The sequence below is a fragment of the Puma concolor genome, chromosome E3, assembly GCF_028749965.1.
Source record: "Puma concolor isolate L17-30 chromosome E3, mPumCon1.1.hap2, whole genome shotgun sequence".
Taxonomy (NCBI): Eukaryota; Metazoa; Chordata; class Mammalia; order Carnivora; family Felidae; genus Puma; species Puma concolor.
In genome coordinates, this window is record NC_141682.1 from 37,172,884 (window position 1) to 37,186,684 (window position 13,801).

The following is a 13,801-nucleotide window of genomic DNA, read 5'->3' on the forward strand; positions in this document are numbered from 1 at the left end:
GGCAGGTGCAGAGACCCATCCTAGAGTAAGGAACTCTTGTCTACAAAAATAACTCTCAGTCATGCAGAGAAGTGAAGCAGTGACTGGAACCTGAGCATTTTGATCATTCCAAAAAGCAGACACATTGAGGACCTCAAGATAATACTTAAGGACGACTGATTAAGAGGAAATTAAATGAGAGATGCATCACAGAATTCCATTTAGGACTGGCCCAAGGTATTCCTATTCCTTCGAGGACTTTGCTACAATAATTCTCAAAATCAGAGCAACCATTTACTTGTGTGCCAGGAACTGAGCATGCTGGGCAGTGAGGACCATTTATTTGTTTTCTCCTGTGTAGCATCCTTGGCAGAAGTAGCATAGTCAGTGGTTAAGAATCAAAGGCAGACCACCTGAGTTGGAATCTACCCTATACTTACTACTTGTTAGCTAAGTCCTCCTTCCCTCAGTTTTCTCATCTGCAAAATGGGGATAAATATTGTACCTATCTTAAAGAATCTTTATAAAGATTCAATAATAGAATGCACATAAAGTGCTAAAAACAGAGTCCAGTATATAGTAAGTGCTCAACGCATGTGAGGTCTATTACTTATCTGCATTTTCTCTTCTGGAAAAACAATCAGTCAAGGTTTCCTTTGGGGACTATACTCTGCCATACTCCATTTACGTCATTCATCTGGGGCCCATCCTACTTCCGGTTGTGGATGAAAGCAGACAGACTAGCTGAGTACTGCTTTCCGTAACTAAGTGACTCAGGTTAAGCCAATGACTATCATCCCCGGCATTTGTACCGAAACCACTGGAGAGGAAGCCCTCTCTTTCCGTAGGTAGAATTTAAGCCTGTAGCTAGTGATTCCCTTTTCTTTTCTACCACATTTGTATTTAAATACCACAATCCAACTAAACCAGAAGATAGCCTAATTTTGCTGTTATGTGACCTAACAGGCTGTCTTTTCTTTTTAATCTTTAAGCTGGTCCAAATTGGTTTTCTCTTGTGCCATCGAAGATGTCCTAATACAGCCCACAAGAACACTATATGGCATGCTTATCTATCCCCATTTTATAGATGGTATGACTGTGGATCAGAAAGCTAATGTGGCTTTCCCAAGGTCTTATAACTAACAACCAAGGGCAGAACTAGGATTCAAACCCAGATCTGCTCCCCAAACTGTTTTCTACCATATTACATTGTTTTTTTTGAAATAAATCATGTAGAAGTGAACAAAAATGTCAAAGATTTCTTGGCACCAACCAATTTTGGGGGAGAGGGAGTCCTCTCCAAAGTTGACTTCCATCCCCTGTCTGAGGTTCTGGGCACATAATTCCAGACCCTGGCATTTATCTTCTCTACTTTTGGCTAGTCCCCAAGTCTAAGTAGAAATGATGTTGAGTCTGGCTTTTGATGGGCTACATGTGCAGCTCTCTGTCAGAATGTCCCAGGATAAGATGGGGTCTGTTGTGGTATACACACCAAATCTCATGAACATCTCAGCAGAAGGCAAATCTATAAATGTGGGGTGCTTTGCCAATGCTAGATGACACCATTCTTTGGTAGGATATGGTGGCAGCAAGACTACAATGCTGCCCCAAACACAGCCAAACCACAGGCTGGGTAGTGGCTGTGGACTCATCTGGAAGGAGAGCCTTGCTTGATAGGAATGATGGCTAATAGTGTGAAGAAGATTCAGGGTCTTGAGGAATTTGCATGAGAAGAAGAATGTAATGCCCAGAGAAAGGGTAAGCAAAGCAGACAATAGCTTTGCTGGTGTTAGATGACCCCACCCTACTCTTTGGCCAGAGATAGTGGGGCCAGAGGTGACCTGCCGGAGGTTTTAGGGGTCAAGCATAAGCTGTGGACAAGTAGACACTATAGGCAATGGGGGAGTCTTCATGTATCTGATTATTTCACACCATCAAATCACATTCCATGTAAGACGGATTTCATTCTGTGATGCAGGACAAAGCACTCACTCTCAGATTTGCAAGGCCATAGGTGGCTTGGCCCTTGCTCACTTCCTGCCTCATCTCAAGCCACACACCTCTGTTCAGTCCCTGAGTCAAGCCATGTTTCTTCATCCAGACTTCCATCTTTGAACGCCACCCAGGAGTCTCTCCCCCTCTCCCTGCCTTCAATTGCAACTCAAATATCATTGCTCAGGGATGCTTTAATTTCCATTTCCACCGCTTTGGGGAATCTTGGAGCATCTCCCCATGTAATGCATACACATCATGAGCCTTAAACAACATTTGGAGCAGAATAGAAATCCAATCCCCAGACAAATCCTGAGTCTCACCAAATGGCACTCACTGCAATCTTTGCCCTTGTCCTCCTTGAGTATCTCATTTCAGTCTTTAATGAGGAACTCGTCCATGAATACTTCCCATTCCAGGGAGAGGCCCTCAGAGTAAGGAGGACACCTTCCCCTCTGTCTTTGTTCTGCCTGTCAGAGCCCAGAGGACTACTCCACCCCTAGCCCCACAGCAAGAGAACAGTACGAATAGAAAACCAACTCTGATGACTGCTTTGTGCTCATTTTCAACCTCACTGCCATCTAAGCCTCTGAAATCCAGGAGATTCATTTCTTGTCCATGTCAATCAACTCCTTCACTTCTCATGGTGGCCAGATGGATGCAAATATGTAAGGTGGCCAGCCTCTGGCATGTCCCTGGATGGAGCTGCCCATGACCTGGGGTCAAAGTTGCCAAACCACATGGATAGGTCTGATGAACTCTCCCCAAATCCAGACCTTCCTCTCATCTCCTGTGTGGTTCTAGCTCAGACTCATGCCCTCTCATCTGCATTCCAGCCTGGACTCCTGATTCCGTCCTTGCCCCCAGCCAGTCTTCCTTACAAAGTTTGAAAATTCCCAAATGCAAACCCAAATCTCTCTCTGATTGCAAACACACCGTCTGAAAACAGTTCCTTAAAATCCAGTTATTTGCAATCCTTATATACAATTTTTCAACATCCATCTGATTTTCATTAAATCCACTCAGTTGTTTTGTTCTTAATGAATATGTTATAATTATAAAAGACAGTCTTAGGCAGAATTATTTATTTATTATCTATTTATTTATTTAGAGCATGAGCGGGGGAGAGGGGCAGAAGGAGAGAGAGAGAGAGAGAGAGAGAGAATCTGAAGCAGGCTCCACACCCAGCTTGGAGCCTGATGTGGGGCTCAATCCCACGACCCTGGTGGGATCATGACCTGAGCCAAAATCAAGAGGCAGATGCTCAACCAACTGAGCCACCCAGGTGCCCCTTAAATAGAATTTTTTAAAAGAAAATTGTATACTGAAGTAAATGGAAAGGACAGTATCCTTTGTCATACACAGAATGCAAGCCTACCTCAAAAGTAAAATAATGCTACCTTGGGGTTTGTTATGAATGAAACAAAACACCGACCAATTTACACCTCCTTGGTGCAATCCCAAGGTCTGAAAAATAACCAAAAGAGTAACTTCAACACTCCTTCACTGAGATGATGCCATGTCCATGAGCCACTTGGAGGTATTTCATTTATCATCTGAAGTCTGACTCCTGTATTTAGCAATACTGGCCCCAGAAAATGCAGTCCTTTTCCACCACACATCTTCAGAAAGAGGACATCTGGCTGGAAACCCAGCACCAGTATGTCTGAGCGCTGGCTGGCCTCACCTTGCTCTAGGCAAAGCCTTCATCGTCATTGCATCCCTGCACCTAACCACAGCCAGACACTGGCTGCATCTGTGTGCTCTGGCCCCTCTCCCTGTTTCCTTAGGACTTCCTCTTTGGCAAGTTAGTCACACAAAGTTTCCAGTACCTCTTTGGTTCCATACACCTCTGGCTTCCTGCCCTCCCTTACTCTCCCCTTCCATTGGGAGGAGCGACTGATGCAAAGCTCTGATCCACCAGCAAGGCAAATAATACCCTCCATAATCTTCTACCCCTCACTGCCTCAGTCTCCCCTCCCACCACTCTCAGACATGCACACTAGGCCTGGACCTACCTGAAACATGCCACATTCTTTGACGCCTCTGTCTTTGCCTGATGGGTTCCCTCTGCCAGGAGGGCCTTCAACAGACTCCATCTCCAGAATTATGCACATAAGTGCTCCTCCGAATCCACTGAGATGTAGCTTATAGGTCTCAAGCCTTCTGCATCTCTTAAATCTTTTCTGCATATGTGTTTTACTTGCTTGCATGGTGTTTTAAAAATCAGTAGCCTTCCATTAAAATCCATATTTCCAGACTGGCTGAGAAAAATGGCAAAACTAAACATATATTCCACATGGCAACAGGTAGCTGTATCACAGCTCCTGTATATGGGGCCACTGCTCTGGAGTTCACTGCTGTCCCCAGCACTTCATTTTACCCCACAACAGGATTCCTGCCTGGACCCAGCAGAAGGCTGAGTTTATTTCTTGACTGAAGCCAAGCATCTTTTCTTGGGTAAAATATTCCCCAAGTCTACTAGGTCCCGTTGGTTGTCCCTTTCTGTGAGCCTCCATAACACTCTCTGGGGACTTGTCTTTTTTTAAAGAGATTTAATTATAAATGACATGTGACGCCTGTAGGTGCAGATATTAGCAAAACAAAAGTAAGAGTAGATACAGTTGACTGTACTCTTATTTTGTGCCAGGCATTCTATACACTGCCTTATGGTATTATCAACTCCTCAAACCAAATTTTCAAGTGAATTTTATCATCTTTAATTCACAGACGGACAAACGGAGACTGAGACGAGGTAAGATAGCTTCTCAAGGTCACAGTGCTGCTAAGTAGTACTGGGATTAAAACCCAGGACTTTCAGGCCCCAAAACCTATGGTTTTCACTACCACACTATGTTTACTCCCGTGTTGTGAGCACAGGATTTCTAATCCTTGCATATACCCTGGTGGAAATACAAAAGCTAAAACTGAACCACATCTATTGGAAAGAGAAGCCAAAAGTACACTTCTGGTGCTGTTTTCTCTTGTCCTCAAGACCAGAATTAGTCCTGGCATCCCCACCGCCAGGTGCCAATGACTCAGGAGAGGGTCGGGGCTGACAAGGCTATGTTAAGTCTCTATGGCAAGTCTCTACTAGCCTTTGACAAAAGGGGCTAAAAACGTGAGGGATGAAAGGTTGCCCCAAATTGAAAGTCAGATTATGTTTGTTGGCAATGGATGAAGATACCATTCTGGGCACAAATTCATCTGTTGGAAAGCACAAGTCTCTGACAAATTTAATTCTCATGTTTGTGTATTTTTGAGAGTCTAGCATTAGTCTAGCGTTAGTTAGAGCTAAGAGCATAGCCTTGGCAGTAAGAATCTTTGAGTTCAAATCCTGGCCTCTGCAGTCACTTGACCTCGGGCAAGTCACTTAAGCTCTTCCATTTTTTGACGTGTGTAATGAGGGTAATGTCGGTCCCTGCTACACAAGGTACAGGAAGAATTGGAGGCACTTAGGAGTCTTGATCCAGGGTAAGTATCGTAAAAGGGAAAAGTCCGAAAGCTCAGGGTTAAGCCAGGTAGACGGCATCTACTATGAATCCCTATCACAGCTCCAACTGGATCCAATCTGAAAGTCGCTCTAACTTTGAAAACAGCTCAAACTTCCTTCCATGCAATTTCATAGCAGATCTGAAACTGTTTAGCTGCACCAGCCCAGGCGATAAGTGAAGAGAGGAAGGCCTGTCTGTGTTTATAGCCTTTGACAAATGGGTTCTCATCTCCTCCTGACAGATTCTACCCCCAGCTGATCCATCCACCTCTTCTGCCGTCACCTGAATCACGGTCTTCATAATAGTACTGAAATTCAGATGGATTTCACACCACAAATAAAAATGAATTTAAATGCCTCAGCTCCCCACCAGCAACACGGGTACTGTAAATGTCAAACGCACGCGGTTTTGCAAGGCCAGACGGCGGCTCCGAGTGATGGGTTACCTTGTGTCACCTTTGCTAAATCTGCATTAGCTCTGTGGCATTCACCTGTGGGAGGAAACAATCTGAGCTCTGCTTCCCACTTAAGGGTGAAAAATGCTGCCAGCCCTTGAGAGCTCCCTGTGACAGCCTTCTGGGTGATGCTAAGAAATGGCCAGAAAGCCATCTACATGCAGGTCTATTCACAGGGGCTCTGCTAATTGGTGGGCTTGCAAGAAAAAGGGAAATGTAAAACAGGAGGCACACCCGAGTACACACTGTGAATCTCTCCACACATAACCAGGCAGGGTTCTCCTTGCCAATGTCTGCCGATGGAACATATGCATCTGGGATAGAGAAAAATAGACACACAGGAGAGAAAAACGATTCTCTCATTGGGTCAATGCTGTCAGGTGGAACCAGCCTGCGTGCAGACCCGAAGAGCAAAGTTACTTCTCTTCATTAGGATGAGGGCTCTATCTCTTGCAATTCAGCATTTATCTCCCATCATTATACCTGGTCTGGGATTCAATCAGTTCAAAAATGATTCAGCTCAAGGTGAACGTCCCTACCAAATAGGATGGGGTGTGCAACTGGAGGGGGCAGGAGGGAGAGACCCTATTAGACTCTACAGCAAAGGCGAGATCTTGTTCTCAGAAATTCTTCTATCCAGAAGGGACTCAACCATACACCAATGTGCAGGTGTAAGCACACAGATACATCCACAGATAGAGTATACACTGAAGAGAGGCAGACAGGAAGGAAAAGTGAAAAGAAAATGAAAAAAGGAAAAAAAAAAACAGTGTTCTTAAACATGCACCGAGTCCTACCGACATCAGGTTAAGCTTTCTTAACTAAAGGAAATGGAGCTTTAAAGATATCACTGCTGGTTTCCCTTCAGAGCACTCAGCGATTCGTAAAAACCCACCCGGGCCAAGGGGCTGTGTCTTCAGAGGCAGGCTGACTTATTATGGCACCTCTGTCATCTCTTGTCACTTCAATTCCACTTTATCAAATTACTGATTTTGCCAGAAGCATTCGGATTAAATGGAGAGGGGGGCGCACACACACGCAGGACTGAGTGTCATCGCTTCAATGGTGAAATTTCATAATTATACGTCAGGGTGACAGACGTTCCAGAGTGCATTCGAGAGACTGGATGAAGATCACTCCAGATGCCACGGCCGCTGTCTCCCTGCATGCCCTCGCACCACATCACGGTACGCGGGGGTGGGACTGGCACTCTTCAGTGGAGGGCGGGACACTGCCCCTCTGGGATGGCTAGGGTTGACATTTCCATTAGGAGGCAAGACCCTGATGTAAAGAGCCTCCCCCAATACCTCACCCCCACTCCCAACCACATTAGGCGACCCAGAGAAGCTACTGCCCAAATGTAAGAATCAGCCCAAAAATAAACTGGAAAAGAATTGGAGAGGAAGAAAAGTTTTCCTTTCAAACAGAGCGAGTAAAAAATCCTTAGAAAATAAGACGATCAAACTGGAAGGAGTCATTACAACTGTTGCTTTGCCAGGAGTCATCACCAATTAACTGCGGCAAAAGGGGTGTGGTTAATTCATGTATCATCCTTCATGAGCACTCATGTTTGGAAAACAACAGGTGAACCTGTTTAGAGATGAGGCTTTATCTAAAGTGCCTGACTCAACCCCACAGGCTATGACAAAGCATAGAAATGCGTGTGTGTGTGTGTGTGTTTGTGTGTGTGTGCACATGTGTTACTGTTTTCTGAAAACAGTTGAAGCCATGTACAGAATGATCACATACGGCTTTTCCCCACCAGTCGGATCCACAGACTTGGGAGATCCTTATCACCATGATGTATGAACCAGTGGTAGTTTGGCTAGGTAGAATGGAGCTATGTGGCCAGCTTTCACTGCCCAGAGATTATCCTGGCTGCTCATTTATCTTGCTGGTGATGGAGCTGATATTGTTTTAACAGCATCAGGTCTCCTGGTATCTTTCAAACACTACTGGCAAAGAAGGTACCAAAAAAAATAATACTCAACAGAAACATGCTTATGAATTCTACAAAAGTCCAAGGGAAGTAGAAACAACCTGAACGTAGGAAGCAGGGCAAGAGACATGCTTTCACTGTGATGTGGGCAGAGTGGCTGGGGCAGATCACTGGCGGTACGAACAGTAGGAACAGATGAGAAAAGACTATAGACACATGTTCAGCCTACGTTCCATTTGTCCAACTCACAAAATACACACCCGCAAGAATGCCGACACGCAAACAACACAGGGGATGCAAATATGAGTAGAAATGCCTTTGTCTGCAAACGAGAGCGACCCAAACCTGGAAAGGAGCTGAAGATCAGGCAGAGAGAATCTCAGCTACCGTATCATTATTCCTTTCAACACGAAGAGATTAACGCTCCTTAAAATAATGCACCGTAATTGCGTTTTATTTAAAAGCAAATTTTGTTTTGAGGAGTGCTCAACCACCTTATTAATCAGCAGATGACTGAGCTATTACCAAATCAGGGCTGAAAACCTCTGCTTGACATAATACCTGCATTCGACAATAATGGTACAGTTGCACAGAGAAACATCTTTCAAAATTGTGGAACGATGTCAAAAGTAGCTGGGAGATATGTACCCTCAATTCACGTATTTGACCTCTTTGGATCCAAGGCATTAAAGGCAAAATTTGATCTGCTTGGATGCGCTTTACCAGGGAAACATCTGTGAACTCTTGTCAATAAGGACAGACTGTGGAGAACAATGGTCTAACAGCTGTTTTTCCTGAGGGGATCCACACCAAGTATAACAGTAAGATGAATGGGGGTTGGGGTGACTCTGAAAATGTAGGAAATGACCTCCCCTCCCTGCCCCCCAAAAACATCTCACATACATAGATTTATGTGATAGAAAGTAGCCGCTCATGTAAATGTGTCATGATGGAAAGAAACTGAGGCAGCCTCTCTTTCAATGTGTATAAAAACCAAATGTAGGGACACAGCTTGGAAAGTCCAATATTTTATATTTTATCTCATATGTAATATTATAATCATCAATGATGTTCAACAACAATGTGAAATGAGTTAAGGATAAATGAACTATGAGAAGCATATGACTAAAATAAAAACCGGCACCAAGTTTTTTAATACTTAATTATGTAATGTACTCTTCATTGAAGCCATTGGAGATAACAGAGATGGCAAAGAAAAAAAAAGACGAATCTTTTAAAGTATGACTGTCTTTAAGTGTCTAATATCAGTACATGAATCACCTTTGCAAACCACTGTCCAGCCTTTAAACACTTGGGTTTATATCATAGAGTTCTTGTTTTTTGGGGGAACCAAAAAGATGAAAAATACTGACTTACCTTTCTGTCCTCTATTTCCACACAGGTATTGCAGTCTGCTTTGATATCCTGAGAGGGTGAGAAAAGAAAGAGAAAGAACAGGAATCAAACTTATGGTCAAGGAACATTCAGCAGTGTCGTTGAAATGCCCTTTAAAATAATAAAAAACCCACGCTCCTAATGGTTGTTTCTCGAGCCATTGCTCTTTATAGCCCTTTTAAGAAGTATATGCCCTGGTGTTTGCATTAGAGACATATGGATGTCATAACTAAGCTTTATTACATGCAGATGTGGGGTGAAGGCAAAAGCTATGGATCAGAGGCCACAACAAAGAGAAGCTGATGGCTCATAAAATAATATGCCCCCCCCCCCCCAATACCTTTATTCACATCAGCAGGAACTGCCCTCAACTCTCTCATTCCAGATTTAGGATATTCAAACCTACCTTCCTTCAACACAAAACCATCACCATCTATTTTTTTTATCTTTCTGTCTGTCCAGCTATCCACCCTGTCATCCATTCATCATCCATCCATCCATTTATCCATGCATCCATGGTTCCTTCCTTCCATCCATCTGTATTGTACATCTACTTTTTTATGCACTTTTTCATGTTGCTCTGGAATGTAAAGATGAAAAAAAAAAACATGGTTTCTACTCTCAAGGAATTTACCAGTTAGATAAAATGTCTCCCCCACCCCACATATGTAATTGTAATATTCATTCACTAATGCATTCAGAAGATAAACATTCAGCACCCTTGCTCTAGGAAATGAAGACTCAATAACATACAAAACACATGGAAAGTCCTGCCCTGGAGAGGCTTACATTCTGCTACAAGAGAAAGACAATAAAAAAGAAACATCAATAAATGGTATTTTATAAGAGGATACGTACTATGAAGAAAAATAAAGCATGGAAAAAGGAATGGAAATGTAAGGATGGGGGAATAAAGTTTTAAATTTAAAGAGAAGTGGCAGGGGCATCCTGGTGGCTCAGGAGGTTGAGCAACTGAATTGGGCTCCAGTCAGGATCTCACAGTTCATGACATTGAGCCCCACGTGGGGCTCTGCACTGACATCTCAGAGCCAGCTTGGGATTCTGTCTCCCTCTCTCTCCTCCCCTCCTCAGTTCACACACACACACACACACACACACACACACACACACACACACACACAGACACACACACACTCTCTCTCTCTCTCTCCCTCTCAAATAAATGAATAAATAAATAAATAAACAAAACAAATATTAAAAAAATATTTTTTTTTAATTTTTTTTTCAACGTTTATTTATTTTTGGGACAGAGAGAGACAGAGCATGAACGGGGGAGGGGCAGAGAGAGAGGAAGACACAGATTCGGAAACAGGCTCCAGGCTCTGAGCCATCAGCCCAGAGCCTGACGCGGGGCTCGAACTCACGGACCGCAAGATCGTGACCTGGCTGAAGTCGGACGCTTAACCAACTGCGCCACCCAGGCGCCCCAAAAAAATATTTTTAAGAGAAGTGGCAACTGAGCAAAGGCTTGACGGAAGTTAGAGGATGAGCCTGCTCCTGGGGAAAGAGCATATCAGGCAAGGGAGAGCAAGTGCCAAGTATAGGACACAGTTAAGCTACAGGAAGGAGGAAGGAAGACTCGGGACAGGAGAGAAATTTATTAGGAAAATAGTGGGAGATGAGATCTGAGGAGGACATTGGGCTTTATTCTGAAAGTAGTGAGGAACCACTCAAGTTTTATCGTGTTGTATCTTGTGGCAAAATACACGTAACACTTACTATTTTGACCAAAGTGTTTAGTGGTTTAGTGGCATGAAGCGATTTCATGTTGTCGTGCAAACATCCCCACCCTCCATCTGTAGAACTTCTTCATCCTCCAATTGAAACCCTGCTCCCATTAAACACTAAGTCCCCACTCCTCCCGCCCCCAGTCCTTGGCGGCCTCAGTGCTACTTTCTTTCTCTGTGGGTTTGACTACTCTAGGTACCTCATAGGGTCAGTCTGCTAGGTCGGCCACAACGAAAGACCACAGATTGGGTGACTTTAATAAAAGAAATCTATTTTTTTTTTCACAATTCCAGAGGTCACAAGTCCAGAATCGAGATGCTGTCAGGGGTTTGTTTCTGGTAAGAACTCTCTGGCTTGTAGATGGCCACCTCCTGACTGTGCCCTCATGTGGTCTCTTCTCTATATGCAAGGAGAGAGATCTCTGGCATTCCTTCCTCTTCTTATAAGGACATGAGTGCCATCAAGCTAGGACCCTATGACCTTTTAAATCTCCATTATCTTCCTAAAGGCCCTATATCTAAAAACAGTCACATTGGGGGTTGGAGCCTCAACATATGAATTTGGGAATAGGGTACAATTCAGTGTATAACACTCATATTAGAGGGATCATACAGTGTCTGTACTTTTGTGTCTGGCTTATTTCATCTGGCATGTCTTCATCTAAGACTCAGCCATGTAGTAGCAGATATCAGAATTTCATTCCTCTTTAAGGATGAAGAATATTCTATTCTATGTACACATTACATTTTGTTGACCCATTCATCCATGGATGGTTGTTTCCACCTTTTGACTACGATGAATAATGAACATGGGTGTTCAAGTCCTTGTTTTCAATTCTTTCACATATATACCCAGAGGTGGAAGCTGGATGGAGTCCACAGGTGTCTTAAAGGATTGGAGGTGGAATATGAGAGAAAGACATAGGCCACGAACCATTCCAAGGTTTTTGGCCTGACCATTCTAGAATGGAGATGGGGGGCTATGGGTAGCAGAATGGTGTAGGGGTCTTCAAACAATAATGGCTTGGGGGTAAGTTAAATCTATAGAAATATTTATTCTCTCATTGATAAGTACTTTGGTCTATTCTGCTGATGCATCCTTGGGAGAAAGTTGATTAAGTGGAAGGCCATTACCATGGTGATTTTATATTAAGCACAAGAAATTCTAGATCTGTATGAATCAAGAATGGAACCTAAGGAGACAATATCATAAGGTGAAGTTCTTGTTTTTTGTCATTTGTGGGGGTTTTTTGTTTTTGGGGTTTTTTTATTGTTTGTTTGCTGGTTATTTTTATGTAACAGACTGTTTCAATATCTGTAAAATGGGACTGAAACAGTGAACAATGATTGAATGACTCCTTGGTGCCCAGAACTGGTCAGGTGTTTTTCACACTTGTCTCTAAGCTGCCCACAACCAAGCAAGGTTGGTGTTTTTAGTTTTACCATAAAAATATTGACGTGAGTGATTAGGTAACTCATCCTAGGTCACACAATGACAGAGCATAAGTCTACACCTGGAAATGGCTCCTACACTAGGCACTTTCCACTCCTTTCAGGTAATTTTATTTTGTTTTAGTCAAGGTGGTTGGTCAGTATGGATAATTCAGGCCCTATGTCTCATTATGTTCCTTCCTTTTTTTTTTTTTAAGTTTATTTTATTTTTGAGAGAGAGAGAGAGAAAGAGAGAGTACACAAGCATGAGTGGGAGAGAAGCAGAGGGGTGGGGGGAGCGAATCCTAAGCAGGCTCCAAGCCATCAGCACAGAGCCTGACGTGGGGCTCCAACCCACAAACCATGAGATCATGACTTGAGCCAAAACGAAGAGTTGGATGCTTAACCGACTGAGCCACCCAGGCATTATTTTCCTTTCTATGCGGAGGAGGGACATCTAAAGCAAAATCATCTAGAGAAGAGGCACCGTTGTGATTCTCAAAGCATGGTCCCCATAACAGCAGCATCAGCATCACCTGAGAACCTTCAAGAAATGCATATTCTTGGTCCCCACCCAGACCTAATGAAGTGATCCCTGCTTTAGCAATCCCTCCAGGCATTCTGCTAGGGGCTAAGGCTGAACAGTGTCATGGCTAGCAGTTCATGCTGAAGCCAGACTCCTGCATCCCAGGTGTGGTGCTATAACATGAGAGCTGTGTAGCTTAGGCAAGTGTCTCTACCTTCCAAAATGCCAGTTGTCTTATCTGTAACATAGGGGTAATATTAGAAACTAGCTATTCAAAGTGGGGTCTGTGCCCCAGAAACTACAGTATCACCTGGGAGCTTGTTAAAATGGAGCACCTCAGGCTTCACCCCAGATAGACTGAATTAGAATCTGCATTTTAACAAATGTGTAGACTGGGGCGCCTGGGTGGTTAAGTTAAGCGGCTGACTTTGGCTCAGGTCATGATTTTTCTTGAGTTTGAGCCCTGCATCAGGCTCTGTGCTGACAGCTCAGAGCCTGGAACCTGCTTCAGATTCTGTGTCTCTCTCTCTCGGCCCCTCCCCCACTCACACTCTGTCTCTCTCTCTCTGTCTCTCAAAAATAAATAAACAATTTTTTTTTTACTTAAAAAAATGTGTAGACTGAATGACTGTGTTCCCCAAAATGCATATGTTGAAGCCCCAAACCCCCAGGGTGACTATATTTGGAAATGGGGCCTCTAAGGAAGTAATTAAAGCTAAATGAGGTCATAAAAGGGGGAACTTTATCTGATGGGATTAATGTCTTTTTAAGAAGAAATACCAAAGAGCTTGTTCCCTCTCTCTCTGTATCCATGCACAAAGGAAAGGCCATGTGAGAACACAG

The 13,801-nt window shown here is 43.6% G+C and overlaps 1 protein-coding gene across 24 annotated transcripts in view; it reads right to left on the reverse strand.

Moving 5' to 3' along the window:
* Positions 1-13,801, reverse strand: part of RBFOX1 (RNA binding fox-1 homolog 1) — a 2,073,113-nt gene that overhangs the window by 919,989 nt on the left and 1,139,323 nt on the right. For all 24 annotated transcript variants that reach the window (XM_086691386.1, XM_086691383.1, XM_086691381.1 and 21 more), the window contains one exon: positions 9,236-9,283. In XM_086691386.1, coding sequence (XP_086547512.1) covers positions 9,236-9,283 — 48 coding nt within the window. The remainder of the gene's footprint in view (positions 1-9,235; positions 9,284-13,801) is intronic.